This window comes from Molothrus ater, chromosome 8 (genome assembly GCF_012460135.2).
Source record: "Molothrus ater isolate BHLD 08-10-18 breed brown headed cowbird chromosome 8, BPBGC_Mater_1.1, whole genome shotgun sequence".
NCBI classification, from domain to species: Eukaryota; Metazoa; Chordata; class Aves; order Passeriformes; family Icteridae; genus Molothrus; species Molothrus ater.
The window spans coordinates 34,950,324-34,974,497 of NC_050485.2; the positions used below are offsets into that span (position 1 = coordinate 34,950,324).

The following is a 24,174-nucleotide window of genomic DNA, read 5'->3' on the forward strand; positions in this document are numbered from 1 at the left end:
GTTTTCACCCCAATTTGGGCTCCACATCCATCTCTCTTTGGGGCTGCAGGTGAGCAGGGCATCACCTGGCACTTGCAGGGCAACTTGTCCCCCTGCCTGTTGTCACAGACACATTTTATGAAAAATCCTTTCCTGAGGATTTTTTCTCCTGAGAAGCTGAGAGGCCTCAGGAACAAAATGTAAATAATAATTATTTGCTGCTGTGGGATGCAACAGGTGCATCTTGGATTGGTCTCATGTGGTTGTGTTTAATTAATGGCAATCACAGCCCAGCCGTCTCGGACTCGCTGCTCAGTCACAAGCTTTTATTATCATTCCAATTCCTTCCTTTGCTTTCAAGCCTTCTGATGAAATTTATTCTTCTATTCTTTTAGTATAGTTTAAAAAGAAATTATTATTATAGTTTTATATATTATTTATTATATTTATTTAGTTTAGCTTATATATTATTTATTATATTTATATATTATTATAGTTTTATATATATTTTATATAAATATATAACAATACATTTATATATATACACAATATAATTATATTTATATTAGTATAGTTTTAAATATTATATATAATAAAATATATAATATTAAAATATAAATATTAAATATATTAAATTATAATTATTAAGTATATTAAATATTAAATTATAATATTAAAATATTTTATATCTTGTTTATTATATTTATTTAGATATTAATATTATTATAGTGCTATATGTAATACACATATATTATATACATATATAATAATATATTTATATTATTAGTATTTTTAAAATATTATATATATCATAAAATAATAAACCAGCCTTGTGAAACATGGAGTCAGATCCTCATCTCTTCCCTCTTCCTGGGGCCCCAGTGAACACGGCCACAGCCTGCTCCACCCCGAGTCCTTGAAGCTTCCCTGGGATGCTCCTGCCAAGGCTCCATATGGGATCCCAGAAATACAGCTGGATGGGAGGCAGATTTAGCTCTCCCCCGGCTCCAGGCCTATCCATTTGGAGCTGCAGTCCTCGCCTCTCCCTTCCCAAGGAGCCTGCAAAGGTCTCGGGGAGCTCTCTCAAGGCTGAGCTTTGATTTACGGGGCAGAGCTGGAGCTGACGTGGGCCACAGAGGGAAGAGATTTATTTCCAGGGGTTCCATCTGTCCCACTCGGAGCGGAACCGTGGCACAGAGCCTGGGCCTCCATCCCATAATGCCTGCACCCAGAGCCTTGGGATTCCTCTTGAATTCCTCCACAGCCCAAATCCAGCCCTACTCGTTGGGAACTCACCAGGAATGGGACTGGGACAGGAATCCCAAAAAAGAGCCCTAAACCCAGGAAATATCCAGGTGTCCTGTGGCTGCTATCTCGCTGTGAGTCCTTTCTTTAAAAAAGTATCCTACATAGCATCGTTTCTATTTTAACATTTTGTTATAACCTAAAACTACATTGAACACACTGCGTAAGAAAATGCCTACAGCAAAACTTTCTAGCACAACACATATAATATTCATTTGAATATCTGCGAAAAGCCAATCATAAAATACGCATTTTCCACCGTTACCAACTATTTTACAACAGTTCCTGATCCATTTTTATCAATTGGAAGGGCACGGCCGCCACGGGGGACACGTCACACGCGGGACACGTGACACTGGGGACACGTGACACAGGGAGGGCACGTGACACGGGAAAGATACGTGACGGGAGCGGGACACGTGACGCGGGAGGAAGCGCGTGCCCAGGGCGGACGCACGTGACCCGCGGTTGCCGCCACGTGACCGGCGGTGGCCCCACGTGTCCCTGGCTGGGCCCGGCCATGGCGGGCGCGGTGGCGGCCGCGGGCTCCGTGGAGCAGTTCCAGAAGCTGCTGCAGCGCCCGGACAGGTGCGGGGGCACCGGGGAGAGGGAGGGGGCAATGGGCCCGTCCCTGTGTCCCTTACCGTGGCTCCCGTCCCGCCGTGCCGTCCCTCAGTCTCCTCCATGGGGGCCATCTCCGCCTGCCGTCCCTCCGTGCCATCCGTTGGGGCCATGCCGGTGTCACCTCTGTGGGCGCCAGCCCGGGTTCCCCATCCCGGTGTCCCCTCTTTGGGTCCCGTCCCTCGGTGCCATCCCGCTGTCCCCTCCCGGTCCCCGCAGGGCGCAGCTCGGGACGGGCCGGTGCTGCCGCAGCGCCCGGTAAAAACTGCGAGGGGAAGATAAAAAACCCCAAACTGGGGACAAACCGAGCCCCGAGCTGCTCAAAGCCTGGGCTTAGGCTTGGCTTTGGCCTGGTTTACGCTCGGGCTTTGGCCAGGCTTAGGCTCGGCCTCTGCCAGCCCCGCGTTCCCCTGGCTCAGCTCTCGGAGGTGCCGCCCTGTAGCAGGTCCTGCCGCAGCGAATTGGGGCCAAATTGGGCGAACCGTCTGGAAAATCCCATTAACCAGAGCTGCCCTGAGAGCTGGGATTGTCCTCCAGCCGTGGGAGTGTCACCAAAACCGCCGCGACACTTCCGTGGGAACAGCAGTGGAATTGCAGTGGGAACAGCAGTGGAATTGCAGTGGGAACAGCAGTGGAATTTCAATGGGAACAGCAGTGGCACTGCAGTGGGAACACCAATGACATTTTAGTGGGAATGGGAATGAAATGTCAATGGGAACAGCAGTGACATTTCAATTGGAACGGTAGTGGAATTTCAATGGGAACAGCAGTGACGTTGCAGTGGCACAGCAGTGACTTTGCAGTGGGAACAGCAGTGAAATTTCAATGGGAACAGCAGTGAAATTGCAGTGGCACAGCAATGGGAACAGCAGTGAAATTTCAATGGGAACAGCAGTGACATTTCAATTGGAACGGTAGTGGAATTTCAATGGGAACAGCAGTGAAATTGCAGTGGCACAGCAATGGGAACAGCAGTGGAATTTCAATGGGAACAGCAGTGACTTTGCAGTGGGAACAGCAGTGACCAACTATGCTGTGACCAATGTCACAGCAGTGACGTTGCAGTGGGAGCACCATCATTTGGGTGTTTATTGACACAGAAGTGGCTCTGAATTATTCTTCTCCCACCCAGGGTCTCATTAATCTGGTTTTGTGCTCTATGATTAATGACAGGGCTCTGCTTTTCCTACAACCCCAGCCTGGTCTGGGATCTGCAGGCCCATCCAGGGACACCTTGCAGTGTCCCAGGGTGCTCCCAGCCCTGTCCTGAGCAATCCCAGTGGTTTTATTCCAGTGTTCCGTGCACGTGTTTAACTGTGGGAGGGGAGAGCTGCACTAAGCACCTCTGTAATTACAGATTTACAGTGATTAAAAGTGTGGGGGGATACCAGCATCAGTTCTGAGAGACAACCGAAGGAAATGCTGTTAAATGATGGTCCTGGGAAAAAGGAACAGAATTTCTTCCAGACTTGCTGTAGGACTTCCACTTTCCCTGCTGGAATTGTCCTTCAGCTGGATTGCTTTGTAGGGACATTGCAGAAGGAATTCGTGTGCCCAAAGGAAAGTGGCTTCAGGAACAAACACGGTATTTTAAGGTTATTTAAAAAAACCCACCAGTAATTTTCTCATTGCCTTTGTCACAGAACATAATTCAGTTTTCTCTCTAAAGGAATTGATGATTTTATCCATGTTCTTGGACCCAAGATAATTCTGATAACTCTTGCTCTGCTTCCTTTGGAAACAGCATTTATAATTACATGTTAATTTAATAGCATTTCCTGTTTCAGAAAATTAACATTTCTTGCATTAAGTCATCAGTAAGTTTGTGTTGTAGAATGAGTGTAAATCTTGATATTTAAGGAGAAAATTGTGGATTTGTCATAACCTTTTTGTCCCTGCCCTGTTTAATAGTGGAGCTTTTTTTTTAACCTTGACTGAACACAGGGAACACTTTTTGTTTGGAGTTACTCAAGTGCTTCGTTTTGCCAACTCTTTATTTTTTATCTCTCTTAATGTTTTCAAGTACTCTTTTTTTTTAAAGTGAAATTGAAGTGCTCAGTGAGCAGTTTGGTTGCAAAATCTGAATTGTTTTGTGAATGAATTTTAAAAAAATCAAACAACCGAAACGATACCCTTAGTGCAATTGAATTTAAAATATGTTCTTCCTGAAGATAAAAATGAATATATTGCAGCTGGATGTTGGTAAGGAAGGAGCAGGCTCTGGTGGGATAAGGATGAAATAATCCTGCGGTGATTTGCCCTGAGGCCCATCCCTGTGGCCAGGTGTGTCCTGCTGTGGGCACAGACTTAAACTGAGGACTTAGGGGGCAAAGAAAAGTTGTTCTGTTGTTTTTCTGCCGGAATTTTCTAGAGTTTCACTGAAAAATCGAGTTTGTGAAAGCATCCAGGGTGTGTGACCAGGTCACAGGAACTGCTCCAGCAGGGATCTTGTGCTGCCCATGCAGCTGCTACAATTTACAATGAATTTCCATTATTTAGGGATAAAAGGCATGAAGTGGCTGCTGTGGGATGGGTGACTTGATTTCTCTATTTTTCTAGGTAAATTAGTACTAGTACATTGTATCTTTAATTCCTTATTCCCATTCTCTGGGAATGCAGAGGGTTTGACCTCTGCAAAGATGGAGAATGGAGTTGAAAATTCCAATGTCTTGTCACTGCTGCTGTCCCAGGTGTTTAAGCCCATGGGAGCTGGTACCCAGTGGGATGGGATTTCTGCTCACACCTTTAAATGCTGTGTAGAACCAATCCCAAACATCCCAGAAAACTTGCAATAAGAAGTTGGAGCTAATGCAAGCAGAAAAATAACATTGCAGTGTGACAGGCTTTGTACTGCATGGCCTCAGCACTGCTGCCTGGGCTCGGAATGGTCCCTGGGAAAGGAAACTCCTGGCTGTGCTTTAAAGGGTTTTGTTATCTCAGGTGATGCCTCAGGTTTGGCTTTTCTATTTTTCCCATTCTGTGCTGCTTTAGTGTGTGGGTCTGGGCTCACATCAGGGGATGCTGAGCTCTGTGCACAGAGCAGGGAGACAAAACAATTCCTGCTCCAGCTGGGCACCAAGGACAAATGATCCAAATCTCAGCCCAGGAGCACAAACCCCGTGGGCTGGAGAGAGAAAAACAAGCAGGGTGGGACTGCAGGGGCTAAAGCTGGAATGGGACAATGAACTGCAAGATGCAAATGGAGCAGAACTGATCCCAGGGACAGAGCCCGTGCCCGGCCGTGCATTTTGGGGCCATTTTGGTTCATCTTGGGTGCGGCCCTGGCTGGGCTCTGGTGCTGCCCAAGGTGGATCCATGGAGGAGATGCTGTGAATGAATCCCTGCTTTATTCTGGAGCTCTGCCCAGCCTCTGTCTAGGGCAGCAGGTGGTGGGGATTGATGGGTTTTCATGGAGTGCCCATCCCTGGAGGGGGCACTCTGGGCTCTGGGACAAGGTGGCTGTCGGGGCCCTGGATGGTGATTCTGGAGGCCTCTCCCAGGCTCAGGGGTTCCATGGTCCAGGTGTGTTGTTGGCAGCTGTCCCCAGCAGTGCTGTTTCTCCCCAGGTCCCTGGTGGTGGTGCACTTCTGGGCGCCATGGGCTCCGCAGTGCGCGCAGATGAACGAGGTGATGGCGGCGCTGGCACGGGAGCACAGCCAGGTCACCTTCGTGCAGGTGAGCACAGGGACAGCCCTGGGGCAGGGAAATGTTCCACAGCAGGGGCAGCTTCCTCTTGGGCTGCCTCTGGGGCCTCACATTTCCAATGCCCCTCTCACATCTGGTGTCCCAAAGTGCTGCTGCTGTCAGGGATGGCTCAGACTGGGAATCCTGGAATGCCTTGGGTGGGAAGGGACCCCAAAGCCCATCCAGTGTTATCCCAAAGTGCTGCTGCTGTCAGGGATGGCTCAGACTGGGAATTCTGGAATGCCTTGGGTGGGAAGGGACCCCAAATCCCAGCCAGTGCCACCCCTGCCATGGCAGGGACACCTCCCACTGTCCCAGGGTGTCCAGCCCTGGGGATGTTCCTGGTTAAGGGATCTCAGGGTTCCCAGAGGATTCCTGTGGCACTGAAATGACACTTCAGGAAAGTGAGCTCACTCTCTGCAGGGCTGTCACTCTGCTCTGTGAGACCCTCTGCACATCCCCTGGGATCCAGGGGAAGGAGGAAGGAATTCCCTTCATGTGCTGTTGGTTTTAAACCAAATTTCTCTGGTTAATGAGACACTTGTGGGATGATGAGGGCAGGGAGCAGTGGAGCAGCCAGCTGTGTATGAGTATTTTAGTGTGATTTTTACAGCCTTTAGGATGTGTGTATGGGTTTTTTTAATGATTCCTCTCAGTTGGTATTTGTAAAACAGGTCAGAATTATTTTAATGGTATTTTATGACTTAGAGCTCCAAAAGACTAATTTTTGACATATTGCAAATTCAAGATGCTTACATTTATCTAAAGTTTAGTAGCTTTTACTCAGCCCAACAAAGTCTGCAATCTCTCAATTGCCTTTTTATTATTCCTATATCATTTATTTATGACCTTTATTATTCAGCTGTAATTTATATTTTAATAACAAGGTTCCAAAGTCATCCAGGGCTGTGAAACCAAGGTGGTGGCACATCCTTTCCCCAGCTTCCCTCCTCCCAGCAATTTTAATATTACTGGTGTTCTTGCTCAGAGAAAATAAGCTGATGAAAATTCTTGGGTGAATTTTACTGATACATTTTGGAGGGAGGAGCTCCTCCAGAGGAATATATTTGATTTTGGCAGTCCTTGGTGGGATTTTTGTGTTCCAGAATATCCAGCCTGCCTTTGAATTGGCAAGCACCTGTTACCTCCTGAGATGTTTGGTTGAAATGAATGTGTTCATATCCCAGAGTGCTCACAAACAACATTTTGGGAAGCTGTGTCAATGAGAGCAAGTTCCTGAAACATGAAATGAAATCTGTTCTGTGTTATATGGAACAGAAATATCCAGCAGGAAATTTTGCTGGGAAAGAAAATGAGTATTAAGACATGGAAGTCATCATTTGCCCCTGGAAAAAGAATCAATAATTGGAATTACCTATTCTCTTTCAATTATGTACAAGCTTTCAGTTCAATTTCAGTTGGATGTAAGCTTTCCTTTTCTAGCTGTAGTTTTCCAGTTGGTTCTCCTGGAGTGGTGATTTCCAGGAGGAGGCTGGGGCTCACTTCTGATGCTCCTGCTTTGCCTCTCTAATTAGTGGGTTCATTAGGAGCCCGTGTAGCTGGAGCAGCTCAAAATCTGAGCCAGTGAAGATAAATTTTCATAGCAAATGCCTCTGTGATGGAAGTGGGAGCAGTGATCCCAGGCTGGGCACTCAGCAGCCTGGCAGGAGTTAAAAATCAAGTTCAAAATCACCCTCAGCTGAAGGAGCAGCTCCTTTTCCCCTCCTAATTTGCAGGGGGCTGCAGATGGCAGGGGGGATGCAGAGCCCCCCAAAGGGGCACAAAAGCACCTCTGTGGTGGTGACATCACCGGGGCCAGTGATTTATGGCTTCCAATATAGCAGGAGCTGCACAGCATTGAGAATTTACTGGGTCAGGAGTGCACCAAAAATTTTATTCGCAGCCTCCGGGCGTCTTTTGAAATGTGCAACAAAATAAAAACCTCTGAACCTGTTCTGACAGCGTGGAGGTTCAGCGGGTGCCATGCAGCCCAGAGAGTCTCATTTAAATGCAAATGTCTCCCAGACTTCAGCAGCAGATCCTGCTTAAATGTATAAAATGCCAGGGAGAACATTCCAGGATTGACACTTGCAGTGAAACTTTAAAGAAGATTATGAAAATAATCCAGTTCTTTTTTTTTTTTTTTTGGTTTGGTTTTTAGCTGGAAGCTGAGGCTGTGCCTGAAGTGTCTGAAAAATATGGAATTAGTTCTGTTCCAACGTTCTTGTTCTTTAAGGTAAGAGGAAATGGATTTAAGAGGAGATGAATTTAAGAAAAGTGGATTTAAGAGAAAATAGAATCCATGTGGACTCTTAATACTTATACTTTTGTAATACTCTACCAGAACCTGAGGAGCTTTCTCAGTGAGGAAACACCTCTGTAACTGATTGAATTCTATGCAGTGGAACCTAGAAATGGAAATAGACATGGTTTTTGCACTTCATGTGGAATAGTTCAGGGCTTCCTTAAGTGCTTCGGGACTCATACATAGTTTTTATTTCACTTGTTGTACTTGGGTCAAAAAATTTACAGCAACATTTCTTTGTGTTGTAGCGGGGGAAAACACCCAAGTAAATATGGTAAAAACAGAAATAACAATTCTGTTTGGGTGCTATTTGCCTGTGATGGTAAAATGGATAATATTTTATGAAATAAGTATTTCAAGAGGCAAACTTGGTGCTGTTACTGAGGCCTTGCAGTGGCTGCCCAGAACAGAGGCTAGACAAGGTTGAGAGGATAAAGTGGGTATTTATTAAAGGCCTTCCATAGGTGCACCTTGGGCACTCAGAGCCTCAGAGCTACCCCAGGATGGGCCATGGTCATGGGTTTGTCAGGCAGATGTGAGTTTGGGCTATTCACATAGCAGGGGTTCATCCTCCAGTTCAGCTTCAGGTGATGAAGTTATTCACCCCCAGTTTGCTCCTCCCAATTCACTTTAGTTTATTCTTTTCAGGACCTGAGGCTGTAGGGAGTCCTGAGTTTCAGGCCTGGAGGGATTGTTTAGTCTGACCAAAATGTGAAGACACTTAACTTCACTTTGTATGGAGTTCAGAGTTAGGATCTGAAAAACAGAAAAGCTGAAATCCCTGAGGCATCATTACTGCCAGAAAGGCACGAGCCTGGCAGTGCAGCTCCTCCCTGAAAGCCAGGCCTGGCTGGCTGGCTTTGCTGTGCTTGAGCCCAGGCTGGGCTGAAGGCTGTGAGTGCTGTGCTTGAGCCCAGGCTGGGCTGAAGGCTGTGAGTGCTGTGCTTGAGCCCAGGCTGGACTGAAGGCTTTGAGTGCTGTGCTTGAGCCCAGCCTAGACTGAAGGCTGTGCTTTATCCCATGTGTCCTGCAGTCTGTGTATGCTGTGTCTATGCCTGTTCTGAGGGCAGTGTGTGCTGTGTTTATCCCCCTGTTCTGCACTCTATGCTGTGTCTATGCCTGTTCTGCAGGCTGTGCTGTGTCTGTGCCTGTTCTGGGGCACTCTATGCTGTGTCTATGCCTGTTTTGAGGCACTCTATGCTGTGTCTATGCCTGTTCTGCACTCTATGCTGTGTCTATGCCTGTTCTGAGGCACTCTATGCTGTATCTATGCCTGTTCTGCAGGCTGTGCTGTGTCTGTGCCTGTTCTGAGGCACTCTATGCTGTGTCTGTGCCTGTTCTGAGGCACTCTATGCTGTGTCTGTGCCTGTTCTGAGGCACTCTGTGCTGTGTCTGTGCCTGTTCTGAGGCACTCTGTGCTGTGTCTGTGCCTGTTCTGAGGCACTCTGTGCTGTGTCTCTGCCTGTTCTGAGGCACTCTGTGCTGTGTCTGCCTGTTCTGAGGCACTCTATGCTGTGTCTGTGCCTGTTCTGAGGCACTCTATGCTGTGTCTGTGCCTGTTCTGAGGCACTCTATGCTGTGTCTGTGCCTGTTCTGCAGGCTGTGCTGTGTCTGTGCCTGTTCTGAGGCACTCTGTGCTGTGTCTCTGCCTGTTCTGAGGCACTCTATGCTGTGTCTGTGCCTGTTCTGAGGCACTCTGTGCTGTGTCTGTGCCTGTTCTGAGGCACTCTGTGCTGTGTCTGTGCCTGTTCTGAGGCACTCTATGCTGTGTCTGTGCCTGTTCTGAGGCACTCTGTGCTGTATCAGTGTTCTGCACTCTGTGTGTTATTTCCTGCAGAATTCCCAGAATGTGGACCGCCTGGACGGCGCTCACGCCCCGGAGCTGACGCAGAAGGTTCAGCGGCACGCGGCGGGCACGGCGGGCACGGCCGGCCCCGGGGGCGCCGCCCCTGCCCAGGAGCAGCTGCAGGCCCGCCTCAGGGGCCTCATCAACGCTGCCCCCTGCATGCTCTTCATGAAGGGCTCTCCCAAGGAGCCCCGCTGCGGTGAGCCAGCCTGCCTGCCTGCTGGGCCTCCCTGGCACAGAGCGCTGCGGTGTGCCCCACCGTGCCAGGCTGGGCCAGCGCGGCCCTGAGCCAGGCTGGGCACGGCCCTGAGCCAGGGTGGGCACTGCCCTGAGCCACAGTGGGGCCAGCACTGCCCTGAGCCAGGGTGGGCATGGCCCTGAGCCAGGGTGGGCACGGCCCTGAGCCAGGCTGGGGCCAGCACGGCCCTGAGCCACAGTGGGGCCAGCACTGCCCTGAGCCGGGGTGGGCACGGCCCTGAGCCACGGTGGGGTCAGCACTGCCCTGAGCCAGGGTGGGGCCAGCACTGCCCTGGGCCACAGTGGGGCCAGCACGGCCCTGAGCCATGGTGGCCATGGCCCTGAGCCAGGGTGGGCACGGCCCTGAGCCAGGGTGGGGTCAGCACGGCTCTGAGCTGGGGTGGGGTCAGCACTGCCCTGAGCCAGGGTGGGCACAGCCCAGCTGTGGGCCAGCTGTGAGCCCAGCTGTGGGCCAGGCTGAGCCCAGCTGTGGGCCAGCTGTGAGCCCAGCTTGTGAGCCCAGCTGTGAGCCAGGGTGAGCCCAGCTGTGAGCCCAGCTGTGAGCCAGGGTGAGCCCAGCTGTGAGCCCAGCTGTGAGCCAGGGTGAGCCCAGCTGTGAGCCCGGGTGAGCCCAGCTGTGAGCCCAGCTGTGAGCCCAGCTGTGAGCCAGGCTGAGCCCAGCTGTGAGCCCAGCTGTGCTGAGAGCCCAGGGGGTTCCACTGCAGGCTTCAGCAGGCAGATGGTGGAGATCCTGCAGAAGCACGGCGTGGCCTTCAGCAGCTTTGACATCTTCTCTGACGAGGAGGTGCGCCAGGGGCTCAAAGCCTTCTCCAACTGGCCAACCTACCCCCAGCTCTACGTCAAGGGCGAGCTCATCGGGGGCCTGGACATCGTCAAGGTGACGCCACACAATTTCCCTCCTCTCTGGCTTGCCTGAAATGTCCTTGTCTTGCTTCTTCCACCTCATGTTTGCTTTTTTCCCTAATTTCCCCAGGAGCTCGAGGCGTCAGGAGAGCTGGACACAATCTGCCCAAAGGGCCAGAAGCTGGAGGACAGGTGGGGGAGTTATAACAATTTTTGAGGTTTTTTTCTATGCTTATACAGGGGAAACCCTCTGTGAATTTCTGCTTTATCAGAAGTGCCTCAAGAATTCATTTACTTGCAGAATTCTTGCAGCTTTTCAGTGTCTTTTGGGGTTTGTACATTTAAGTCCAAGAATCTTGTATTTGTGGTTTAATTTCTGCTTGTTGCAAGAATCTATTTTTATATATATATATCTGTAGATATATATATATCTATTTATGCATTTATATATCTATATCTATTTATATATCTGTATTTATCTATATATTTATAAATATGCCTTTCTATATTTCTATATCTCTATTTCTATATTTCTATATCTATGTGTATATTTATAAATATATATCTATATTTCCATATTTTTCTTTATTCATATATATATCTACTTGTATATTTATATGTCTATATATATCTACTTATATATATTTATATATCTGTATCTATAGGTGGATCTATAGATATAGATTCATTCTTGTCTCTCTTTAGCAATTTATTATTTAAAAATAACTGGGAAAATCATCTTTTTAAGCTTTTTCCAGCTTTATTTGCCACAGATTTCCAACTCTGGTGTCACTGGAAGGAATCCCTGCCTGGTTCTTCTCCCTGCTCAGTGCAGTGCAGAAATAATTTAATAAATCCCATGTAAAAATGGAGATAAGAAATAAACCCATCGTTCTAAATTCTAGGGATTTATTCATTCCTTCCAAATTTATCCCAAGCCTTGGGTTGCTTTACTTTGAAATTGTTTCACTGAGCTCACAAACCCCAATTAATGCTTTTAGCAGAGATTAAATTGGAGATAAAGATGAGATGGGCTCATCTTTAAAAACTTACTGTTGGTGGCCTTTAAAAACTTATTTTTTAAAGCCTTTTAGCCCCTTCCTCTGCTTTTTAAGGAGTTTGTTAAGAAATTCAACATTTTTTGGTCAGTTCTTGACGAAGTTTGCAAATTGCACAAGCAGCAACCCCATTTACACAGATTTTTTTTGCACAAACTTTTGAGGGAAAGAAGGGAATGGGAAATGTCCTGTGTCTCCCGGAGGGTTTTAAAGTTCCCCTAAAGTTTTTTTTGGGGTTAAAGTTGTCCATGAGATGTGTTTGTAAGGAGCAGCAGCACCTCTGGGGAGGTTTTAGTGCCGTTTCTCTCCATGGGAGATGGGTTCCTGCTGGGAGTGCGTTCCCAGCCCAGGGTGGAATCCTTGGAGGGTGATCAGTTGGAGTTTTCATTCCCAATTCTGCATTTTGTTTGGGCTGATAACCAAGGTATTTTATGTCTTTTTGTAGGCTTAAATCCTTGATAAACAAAGCTCCTGTGATGCTCTTCATGAAGGGAAACAAACAGGTAACATGGAATGTTCCAGAAAATTGTGAATTTTATTTTGTTCTTCCTCAATTCAAATCAGTGTAGCTGCAAAAGTTATTTATCTTTTTATTTTGTGCTTCTATAAACCATAAAAAAGCCCCTGCTTTTTGTTATTGCTAAATATTATCTATTAGATATTTCTATTAATATCAATTAATAGAAATATTAATAGAAATATCTGATGCTTAGATATTATAATAGATATATCTAATATCTTGGATAACTTATAGATATCTATAATATCTGTTAATATCTAAAAATTGCTGGGTGTTCATTGTCTTCATGTCAAGAGTTTGCAGTGGATACGAATTATTAATTAATTATAATTCCAATTATAATTAATTTAATTATAGTTTAATTATAATTCCAATTATAATTAATTTAATTATAGTTTAATTATAATTAAATTAATTCTAATGAGAATAAATATGACAAGTTGCTCTTCTTATTTATTATAGTTTATTATGGTGAATCCAGGCCAGTGATGCCTCAAAATGCAGCAGATTTATTCCATAAATCCATAAAAATCAGGAGATAAAGGATGGGAAAGGGGTTAGGGAGTGGCTCATCCAGCAGAAAAATGGGAGTTGCTGTAGTGCAGCTGGAATTCATGGATTTAATAAGCAGAGACATTTAATTATCTGTGTTTTATATTTCAGATGGCAAAATGTGGCTTCAGCAAGCAAATCATAGAAATCATGAATAACACTGGGTAGGTAATGGAGCTTGAGTTTGGGGAGGCAGTTTTGGGGTAAAAGCTGCATTTAATGGAAAATGTATTAGAAAATAGCAATGGAATTACTCCCCAAATGTAAGTTTTTATTTTTCAAGAGGATTTCAAGCAGTGGAAGGGTTATCTGAGAATTTTATTGGGGCTTTTTTGAGATAATTGGGGAGGTTTTTTGAGAATTTTGAGGGGTTTTTGAAGATTTTGAGTATTTTTTCAAGATTTTGGGGTTTCTCTGAGAGAATTTTGAAGGGTTTTTGTGGAATTTTGAGGACTTCTTGTGAGAATTTTGAGGGGTTTTGAACATTTTTAGGGTTTTTAAAAAATCTTGAAGTTTTGAGACTTTTGAGGTTTTTTTTTTTGAGAATTTCAATAGTTTAAAAAAAATCTTGAGGTTTTAGAACTTTGGGGTTTTTTTGAGACTTCTGAGGGAGTTTTGAGAACATTGAGGAGTTTTTGATAATTTTGAGGATTTTTTGAGAACTTTGAGGGGTTTTTCCAGCTTTTGATGGGTTTTTAAAAAATCTTGAGGTTCTACAAATTTTTGGGGGGTAATTTTTGCCGTTTCTGTGAGAATTTTGAGGCGTTTCTTTACAAATGTTGCGGGGTTTTGTTGCTTTCTGAGCATTTCTCCCCAGCTGCAGTGTGAATAACATGAATATCCCAATTTTTCCATGAATATCTCATTTTATCCCTCTCTCTCCCCAGCGTGGATTACGAGACCTTTGACATCCTGGAGGATGAGGAGGTAACAGCAGCTGCCCCTCCCTGGGGATCCATTCCCTGCTGCCTTTCCCAGGGCCAGCATTCCCAATATTCCTCTTTGATTCCCCAGCTTTGATTGGCCAGAATTCCCAATATTCCTGTGTGATTTCCCAGATTTGATTTGGCCAGCATTCCCAATAATTCCTGTTTGATTCCCAGATTTGATTTGGCCAGCATTCCCAATATTCCTGTGTGATTTCCCAGATTTGATTTGGCCAGCATTCCCAATATTCCTGTGTGATTTCCCAGATTTGATTTGGCCAGAATTCCCAATAATTCCTGTTTGAATCCCCAGATTTGATTTGGCCAGCATTCCCAATAATTCCTGTGTGTTTTCCCAGATTTGATTTGGCCAGAATTCCCAGTAATTGCTGTTTGATTCCCCAGCTTTGATTGGCCAGAATTCCCAATATTCCTGTTTGATTCCCAGATTTGATTTGGCCAGCATTCCCAATAATTCCCATTTGATTTCCCAGATTTGATTTGTCCAGAATTCACAATAATTCCTGTTTGATTTCCCAGATTTGATTTGGCCAGCATTCCCAATAATTCCTGTTTGAATCCCCAGATTTCATTTGGCCAGCATTCCCAATAATTCCTGTTTGATTCCCCAGCTTTGATTTGGCCAGCATTCCCAATATTCCTGTGTGTTTTCCCAGATTTGATTTGGCCAGCATTCCCAATAATTCCTGTTGGATTCCCAGATTTGATTTGGCCAGAATTCCCAATAATTCCTGTTTGATTTCCCAGATTTGATTTGGCCAGAATTCCCAATATTCCTGTTTGATTTCCCAGATTTGATTTGGCCAGAATTCCCAATAATTCCTGTTTGATTTCCCAGATTGATTTGGCCAGCATTCCCAATAATTCCCATTTGATTTCCCAGATTTGCTTTGGCCAGCATTCCCAATATTCCTGTGTGATTTCCCAGTTTCATTTGGGATTAAACAGAATGAATTCCTGTGTGATTTCCCAGTTTGGTTTGGGATTAAACAGAATGAATTCCTGTGTGATTTCCCAGTTTGATTTAGGATTAAACAGAATGAATTCCTGTGTGATTTCCCAGTTTGGTTTGGGATTAAACAGAATGAATTCCTGTGTGATTTCCCAGTTTGGTTTGGGATTAAACAGAATGAATTCCTGTGTGATTTCCCAGTTTGATTTGGGATTAAACAGAATGAATTCCTGTGTGATTTCCCAGTTTGGTTTGGGATTAAACAGAATGAATTCCTGTGTGATTTCCCAGTTTGGTTTGGGATTAAACAGAATGAATTCCTGTGTGATTTCCCAGTTTGGTTTGGGATTAAACAGAATGAATTCCTGTGTGATTTCCCAGTTTGGTTTGGGATTAAACAGAATGAATTCCTGTGTGATTTCCCAGATTGGTTTGGGATTAAACAGAATGAATTCCTGTGTGATTTCCCAGTTTGGTTTGGGATTAAACAGAATGAATTCCTGTGTGATTTCCCAGTTTGGTTTGGGATTAAACAGAATGAATTCCTGTGTGATTTCCCAGTTTGGTTTGGGATTAAACAGAATGAATTCCTGTTGGATTCCCAGGTGCGCCAGGGGCTGAAATCTTTCTCCAACTGGCCCACGTACCCCCAGCTCTACGTCAAGGGGGAGCTGGTGGGAGGGCTGGACATTGTCAAGGTAAAAACTCCATTTTATTGCATTTATTTGTTGCATTTCAAAATTGCATTCATAGGAATTTTCCTGCCTGACCCCCACCGAATCCCTGCAGCCACCCTAGGATGCTTTTCCAGGGAAAGGAGCTTTAATTCTCCACTGAATGACTGGAATAAAGCTCATTTTCACCTCTTTTATTTTTAATTTTTCTCATCCTTAATTTTGCTCCTGATGTTGGTTTTGTCTCAGGAAACATTCCTGGGGAAAAGGAAATTTTCTTGGAGTTGTTGGAGCAGCCCCAGAGTTCCCAAATCCTCCTGAGCCCATTCCTGCCTGGATGGTTCAGAGCCAATTCCTCAGACTGGGACTCCTGGGAATGCTCAATCAATAAATCCCATTTAATTCTAAAAATCCTGGGACTACTGAAATTATAGAGATTTGTTTGATTTACTTAAGAAGTGTGAGGGATTGCCTCAATTACATAGATTAATATTATTTACAAAGATTAATTTTACTACAATTACATAGATTAATTTTATTTATATAGATTAATGTTATTAAAGGATATAGATTAATTTTATTTATATAGATTAATGTTACCTAATGTACATGGATTAATTTTATTTACAAAGATTAATTTTACTTCAATTGTACAGCTTTATTTAATTCGTATAAATTAACTTTACTTCAATTATATAGATTATATAATTATAGATTATATATAATTATAAAGATACAGATTAATTAGATTAAAGTATATAAATACTTTATATACTTTATATAGATTAATTTTACTTAAAGTATATAAATTTTTATTCAGTTAACAAGTGTAGGGATTGCTTCAATTCTTATATAAATTTATTATTGAAATTATTATATAAAATTATTATATAAATAATAATTTGATTTATAGATACTATTTTTACCTAAATTCTGTAGATTAATTTTATTGATGTAGATTAACTTTACTTAAATTATATGGATTAATTCTATTTATATAGATTAATTTTACCTAAGGTATATCATTATTTCTGTTTATTTAACAAGTGTAGGGATTGCTTCAATTACATAGATTAATTTTGCTTATATTATATAGATTAACTTAATTTAGAGTTTAATTTTATTTGTTTATTTAGCAAGTGTAGGGATTAAACCAATAAAATGAATCTAGATAATTTAAGAAGTGTGGGAGCTTTTTCAGTGCTCAGGAGGAGGAATCTTGGGCGTTGTGAGATGCTGTAAAATCCCTTTTGTTTTTGGTATTTCAATGTAAATTCTCCCTTTGCATCCTTGGCTGTTTGAATTCATGACTCGTACGGTGGATGAGCGCTGTCAGTGGTTTGCATTTTACATTGCATTTTTTAATGCAGCATAGTATGGAATTACTGAAATAGAGCTGTTGATTGCAGGATGTGGGAGCAGAGCAGCATTCCACGCTGTTTCCCAGGTGTCTCCTGGTGCTCCTGAGGCAGTTGCCAGCCCCAAAATGTGAATTTCAGTGCCCAGGACTGAGGGATGAGCAGGGCAGGCGCCTCCTGCTCAGAGTCCTGAGGATTTTCATTTCCTTGTTGGGGTTTAGGGGTGGGAAAACAAAACCCATCCATGGGTGGTGAATTCCTCCTTTGGGGTGTTGGAAAGTTCTGTGCCTGGAGCGTCTGGGATTGCACCTGGCAGGAGATCAGGGACACCAAGCAGAGCTCTCAAGGTGTGATTGTCCACCCATTTGTCTTTTGCACGAAATGCACCCAAAGCAGAGTTTAAATCCTGTCTAAAGCTCGGAGTGTTGCCCAGGAGGGAGCCCTGTGAGGCATTCCATGCTGCCAGGGAGTGTTTCCTGCTGGAATCCCCTTGGATCATCCCAGCAAACCCTTCTTGTGTCTTTCAGGAGCTGAAGGAAAGCGGGGAGCTGCTGCCTGTGCTCAAGGGGGAGAATTGATGGGGAGAGAAATCCCTGGAACAGCCTGGAACACTTGAGGGATTCTCCTGGAGAAACAGACAACTGCACCCTGAGAGCATCAGGAGGGGAAGCAGACAGGAAATAAACACAAATATTCTCTCTGTGAAAATGGTTTCACTGGGGACACAAAAAGGTCAATTAAAATTCAGTGCTCCAGGATTTGTGGTGTTGGGGTTTCATTATTTGCCCCCCTGTCCATCCCAGAATTATTTAAGGTGAAATTGGAACTTGCTTTTTTTGGGCTCAGCTCTCATTAGGGGAATATTAATGGAGCACCATCTTTTCCTGCCCCCATTAATTGTTTCCATGTCTAATGAGCAAGAAAAACACTTTGGGAGCCTTGAGCCAGCACAGCTTTAGGGAGTTATTAATGAGCTGCAGCTTTGTCCTCTGCAAACTCGTTAAGTGGGTGCACTAATTGCTAATTTGGGGTGCTCAGTCACAAACGTGGGGTTTTGGGAGGGTTTCAGTGGTTTTGGAAGTGCTGGTGAATCCTCAGCTCTCAGGTTTCTGTGGTTGAGATGACCCTGAGGTATTAGAAAATCTCTTTTTTCCCAGCCCCATGACCAAAGAAGTCGAGGTTCCTCGGTTCTGCTTTTCAAGGTTGTTCATTTTCTCTTCTCTGTTCCATCCTCTCTCTGACCTGCTGAGATCTGCCCAGCAGGTTGGGTTGTGGCTCAGTCCCTGCCCTTGGCGTGGTGTTGGCTTTTGACACTAAAAACTGCCTGTATTTATTTACAATAATTTCCCAATACCCATCACCTGTGTCAGACAGTCTGTCTGTACTCTAAACCAATCCTGAAGTGCCACCATCCCAGCAGAGGATGGAGGACAAGGAGGACAGGACACACCCAGACTCCTCCATCTTGCCTCCTGAACCCCCATTCTAAATCCCCAAAATTCTACTTTTCCAAAATTCTACTTTTTCCACACCCTCAGGCTGGTGTTAGCTTTAGATACTAAAAACTGCCTGTACTTTATTTACAATAATTTTCCAATACCCATCCCCTATGTCAGACAGTCTGGCTCTGCTCTAAACCAATCCTGAAGTGCCACCATCACAGCAGAGGATGGAGGACAAGGAGGACAAGGAGAAGAAAAAGGACTGGACACACCCGGATTCCTCCATCTTGCCTCCTGAACCCCCATTCTAAAATCCCCAAAATTCCACTTTTTCACCCTGTGACAAATTCACTGTCATTCTACTCAAACCCTTGTGGCTTGGAACTCCTCACACAAAGTTGGGAATTGTTTCCATGGGCTACAATCCAAGGCACAGAGCAATGTCCTGGCTCCAGCACTCAGGGATCCTCCAGGGCTGTGGAGAGCTTTCCTGGGCTGCTCCTGCACTGCTGGGATTTCATTTGGGATCAGCCCTTCCTGCAGCACCTGAGCCTGGGTGAATTCCAAGTCCCCAGATGCTGGCAGAAGTCTCTCCTTGCTGGGAGGGCCAGCACTGACGTTCCCAGGTGTGCTGGAAAAAGCTCCAGGTGAGGTGCAACCTTCAGGCAGCAGCTTGGGGAGCAGCTTTGGGGCTTTTTCCCTAAATCCTAAATATGATCCCAGTCTCAGAACTAAACCTAATCTGGTGTTAAGCTTATCCCAACGTGGAGAAGGTTGGCTGCAGGGAAGCAGGTCCTTCCATGTGCTAGAGGATTCCTAGGGATGGATATTTAATTTTCTAGGATTAGTTTTAGTAATTGCTATCAAATATGTGTTATAACTTTAAACCCGATTTTAATTGCTTTAAAAAAAATCCTTGTCATGAAAACAAGCCTTAATTAATCCTCTTAAGTGAATTGCAAATGCATTCAGGTAGTTTTCAGTAGGAAGAAAATAATTTATTACAGCAAAACGTAGCACCCCTGTGGTGAAGTAAGGAGTTAGAGGTTTTAATTAAATACTAAATACCAAATGCTATTTAGTTTTCCTTCAGAATTCAGTGTAGTGGAATTTATTTGGGGTTTATGGAGTCCTGTCAATGGATTTATAGACGTGCAACAGAGCAGCAGGGAATAGCAGTTGATTCCTGACAATTTGTATTTTTATTTATTCCAGTATGGGATATTGGGAAGGAGTTGTTCCCTGGCACAGGGAAGCTGTGGGTGCCTTGTCTGTATTTCCCTCCTTATTTTGCATTATTTCCCTTGTTTGTCCCAACATTTCAGCTGGATTATTTTTTCCCTGCAATTTAATGTTGGGATATTAGGAAAAAAACCCTCAAATATTCCTAAGGAAGATGAAGAGAGGAACAGCCAGTGATTAAACCCTCTGTGCTATAAATACCTGAAATAACTTCACCTAGCAGATAATTGTCACCTCTGTCACCTCCTCGGTGCTGGGATAAGAAATTCCTTCCAACCTCCATGAAATATTCCAGGCTTGAAAGGGAAGTGTCACCTGGCTGGGACCAGGGATGCAATCAATACCTGGGATTTAAATTAAAAGTTAACCTGGCTGCATGTGAACATTGAGGGCTTCTGCCTGGCCCAGGAGAAATTTGGGTTAGTTCATGATTTTATTTAGGGGGTATTTTATGGGTAAATTTGAGTTAATGATTTTAATTAGGGGTATTTCATGGGGAAAACCAATCCCGGGGATTTTCCTGGCGGCGGCAGCGCCGTGCATGGCCACGGGGCGGTGCTGGGCACCGCGGAGCGCGGGGAGCGGGACAGAGGGATAATGGGATAATGGGATAGTGGGATATCGGGACAGAGGGATAACGGGATGGAGGGATAACAGGATAGCAGGACAGAGGGATAATGGGATAACGGGACAGAGGGATAACGGCATAATGGGATAGAGGGATAGTGGGAGATAGAGGGTGGGAGAGAGGGATAACGGGAGAGAGGGATAATGGGGTAGAAAGATAGCGGGATAACGGGAGAGCGGGATAGAGGGATAGAAGGAGGGAGGGATAATGGGATAGAGGAATAGCAGGAAAACGGAATAACAGGATAACGGGATAGAGGGATAATGGGAGAGCAGGATAAAGAGATAGCGGGATAACAGGATAGGGGGATAATGGGATAGAGGGATAACGGGATAGAGAGATAGCAGGATAACAGGGCTGGGGATGCTGCTCCAGGGTAATGGGGCCGGGATAGCGGGATAATGGGATAACAGGGCTGGGGATGCTGCTCCAGGGTAATGGGGCCGGGATAGCAGGATAATGGGATAACAGGGCTGGGGATGCTGCTCCAGGGTAATGGGGCCAGGATAGAGGGATAATGGGATAACAGGGCTGGGGATGCTTCACCAGGGTAATGGAGCAGCATCCCCAGCCCTATTATCCCCAGCAGGATAGAGGGATAACGGGACTGGGGATGCTGCCTCGGGATAACGGGATAGTGGGATAATGGGATAACGGGGCTGGGGATGTTGCTCCAGGGTAATGGGATAGCAGGATAGAGGGATAATGGGACTGGGGATGCTGCAGGGTGGGCTAACAGGGAATAATGGGGCAGGGAATGCTGTGGGGTGGGATAACGGGGACTAATGGGGCAGGGAATGCTGTGGGGCGGGTGGGAAATGGGGACAAGAGGAGGGGCCACAGGGCTGGAGCTCCTAAGCCCAGCATCCCCTGGTCTCACAGGGAGCTGTCCAACGTGGCTTTGTTGGGGATTCATTTAAACTTTCAATTTAAATTCATTGGTTGCTGTTCCCAAGACAAATCTGGACTTTTCAGCCATTTCTCAGATCAAATGCTTGGGAATAATAGTAATAATCATAATGACAGTAATCCTAATAGTAATAATAATAATAGTAGTATAATAATGATGATGATGATGCCAATAGCAGCTGTGGTTGCTGCTCAGTCTGAGTGCCCCAGGGAGCAGCTCTGAACCCGGGGTGCCACGGGTGCCTCTGAAGGACGTGCAGGAGCTGAGGCTTTCCTGACGCTGGGAAGGTTTGGGTTAAACTGGGAATGCTGCCCCGGGCAGGCTGGAGCTGTCAGGAAGATTTGAACTCTCAGGGATTTCGGGCTCCTGGCAGAACCAGCCTGGCATTTCTGCCCTCAGTGTCGGGGCTGAGCCCTCCCTGAGTGCCTGGGCCTGGCACAGTCTGGCAGTGCCAGCTCTGCCCCCCGAGGGCTGCTCAGATTCCTCCTGGATGGGGGTCCAGTGCTGGTCACAATGCAGATCCTGGGGTGAGCAATGATGCCAGCAGAATTCATGGACCCCATGTGAGCCATCGGAGAATCCCAGAAGGTTTGGGTGGGAGGGACCCCAAACCCCCCCAGTGCCAGGCCTGCCATGGCAGGGACACCTCCCACTGTCCCAGGTGCTCCCAGCCCCAGGGTCCAGCCTGGCCTTGGGCACTGCCAGGGATCCAGGGGCAGCCCCAGCTGCTCTGGGCACCTGTGCCAGGGCTGCCCACCCTGCCAGGGAACAATTCCCAATTCCCAATCTCCCATCCAGCCCTGCCCTCTGGCACGGGGAGCCATTCCCTGGGCCCTGTCCGTCCCTTTTCCAAAGAAAGCCACAATGGGAGATCTGGTCTTCACCTGCTTTGAAGCTGCTGTGGACAGAAAAGCACGGTAGGAAAATTTTTTTGTTGTTGTTGTTTTGTTGCCAGGGCATCTTAAAAACCCATAGCAATCATTATCCACTGCCTTTCGCCCCCTTTTCCCCCTTTTTTTCCCCGGGAATATGCCCGTGTGACACTAGATGGAGCCTTCTGTGCGCAGGAGGATGTGGGGAGTTCAGCAGCGCTCTCTGTAAATCTGTCAGTGCCATCGCCGCCGAGCCAGGGCTGCTGTTCAGAGGGAAAACACGGTGGGAAAGGGTTCCTTACACCTGCAGGGGGCAAAGCTCACCTGCATTGGGTGACTCGAGCTCCCTGCCACATCTGAACCGAGAGGCAGCGCTGCACGCCGCATTTTTAAAGTGGATCTTTAGGGCTGGAATGAGCTGGGCTGGGAGGTCCCTTCCTGCCCCAGCCAGGCTGGCATTCCGTGGCCCTGCAGGGTGTGGAGAGGCAGAGCGGTGCTCGTGGCTTTGGCAGCACCCAGGGATGTACAGAACCTGCTGTCCTGCGGACACCTGGCTGTTTGTCGCCGTCTTTCTTGGGAAAACCGTTCAGAGTGGGAGAAAGATTTGAGGCTGTGGCTTTGGTGGCTGTGCTGTGGTTGGTGGGGAGCCCTTCCCAGGGCTCTCCTTGCAGCAGCAGCAGAGCGGTGTCACCATTCTGAGCACAGCCTCAGCCCCTGAGAGCACCCTAAAAAGCAGATTATGGGATGGCAGGGTCAGGGTAAGGTGGAGCTGCAGCATGGCTCTGGGTGGGCCTGTGCCATCTCCATTATCCTCTGCCAACTTTGATAGTGGAGCCCTGGAAAATGTTAAAAATCGTCTTTGAAAATGTTAGGCCTTGTGTTTTCTCAGGTCACTGCACCTGTGTAAGCAGTATGATAAATGATAGAATTGTTAGATGTGATGATTGTTTAGTAATTAAATATAATTATTATATAACCATAGGAAGAATCATGAGAAACTATGTTGGAAATGTAAAGGGGGCTATGTTTAGCTGAAATCTGTGTATACAATAGAACAATATAAGTTTAATAATTAACATGAAAGTTATATAACGATAGAGTATAAAACACGTTCACCTCGAATGTATGGTGGGAGTCAGATTTGGGTGGAAACCACCCCGATTCCCAGAGCCCTTAAATAAAAAGCACCACATATAAAGGCTGATGTGATCATGTGTTTTTGAACACTAACAATTTCACAGTGGGTGTAAACAGCCTGGACCCTGCTGGCACCCAGAATGATGGGAGGGTAATGAGAAAAGGCAATTATCAAACAAATTTGGGGCATGGCATCTCTGTTTTTACTGAGGATGAGAGGCGAGATGGGACTTCCTGTAGGGAGCACTGGGAGAGGATGCAGGGGCTGATGGAGGGGAGATCCTCTGCCCCAAGGCTTCCAAACTGCAGGAATGGATCTGCCCCATCCCTGGAAGTGTCCCAGGCCAGGTTGGAGGGGCTTGGAACAACCTGGGATAATGGAAACTGGGAGAGGGGTGGATTTGACAGAATCACTTCACTCTGGTCCGTTCAGTGGGAGAACAGAAAGTGAATTCAGTCCTTGAAGAGACCTCCAGGATCCTCGAGTCCAGCCCAGCCCCAACACCTCACCCACACCCTGGCCCCCAGTGCCACATCCAGGCTTTGTTAAACACACCCAGGGATGGGGACTCCAGCACCTCCCCGGGCAGCCATTCCAGAACTTTCTCACCCTTTGAGAGGATGTCCAGGCTGGCACAGGGATCCTCTGTGCCCTGAACCACTCCCAGTGCCACCCCAGCCCAGCCCAGGGCTGGCACAGCCTTGTTAAATTCCTCAATAAATTCCTTGTTGAATTCCTCGATAAATTCCTTGTTGAATTCCTCGATAAATCCCTCCAGGAACTGATCCTTGTTCTAAAAGCTCTGTCCCTGGTTCTGCTGGGGGTCCAGGGTGTGTGCCCAGCCCTGGGAATGTCTGTGCCCAGGGAATGGACCTGGAGCTGGACAGCCCCAGCCTCCAGCAGGGAAGGAGCTCCTCAGGCCACCCCCTCTGGCATTTTTGGGATCTTTTCCTGCTGCTCAGGCTGTGTTTGCAGCCCTGTTTGCCCAGGGAGGGTTGGAGTGCCCATCCCTGGGGGTGCCCAAGGAATTCCTGGAGGTG

General features: G+C 46.1%; 1 protein-coding gene across 1 annotated transcript; it reads left to right on the forward strand.

Moving 5' to 3' along the window:
• The first annotated feature begins 1,741 nt into the window (after window positions 1-1,741).
• GLRX3 (glutaredoxin 3) lies at window positions 1,742-17,660 on the forward strand. Its single transcript, XM_036385666.2, has 11 exons — window positions 1,742-1,872; window positions 5,472-5,580; window positions 7,751-7,825; window positions 9,732-9,939; window positions 10,703-10,875; window positions 10,972-11,033; window positions 12,345-12,402; window positions 13,083-13,135; window positions 13,859-13,898; window positions 15,476-15,568; window positions 17,430-17,660. Exons 1-11 carry the CDS (start codon window positions 1,805-1,807, stop codon window positions 17,478-17,480), a joined length of 990 nt encoding a protein of 329 aa, XP_036241559.1. The 5' UTR covers window positions 1,742-1,804; the 3' UTR covers window positions 17,481-17,660.
• Window positions 17,661-24,174: the final 6,514 nt, after the last annotated feature.

Excerpts from the sequence above, each read along its gene's own strand:
- GLRX3 (XM_036385666.2), top strand. The coding sequence starts at position 1,805 with ATGGCGGGCGCGGTGGCGGCCGCGGGCTCCGTGGAGCAGTTCCAGAAG. Across the intron at positions 9,940-10,702 it reads TCCCAAGGAGCCCCGCTGCG|GCTTCAGCAGGCAGATGGTG; the intron begins GTGAGCCAGCCT and ends GTTCCACTGCAG. Across the intron at positions 11,034-12,344 it reads GGCCAGAAGCTGGAGGACAG|GCTTAAATCCTTGATAAACA; the intron begins GTGGGGGAGTTA and ends GTCTTTTTGTAG.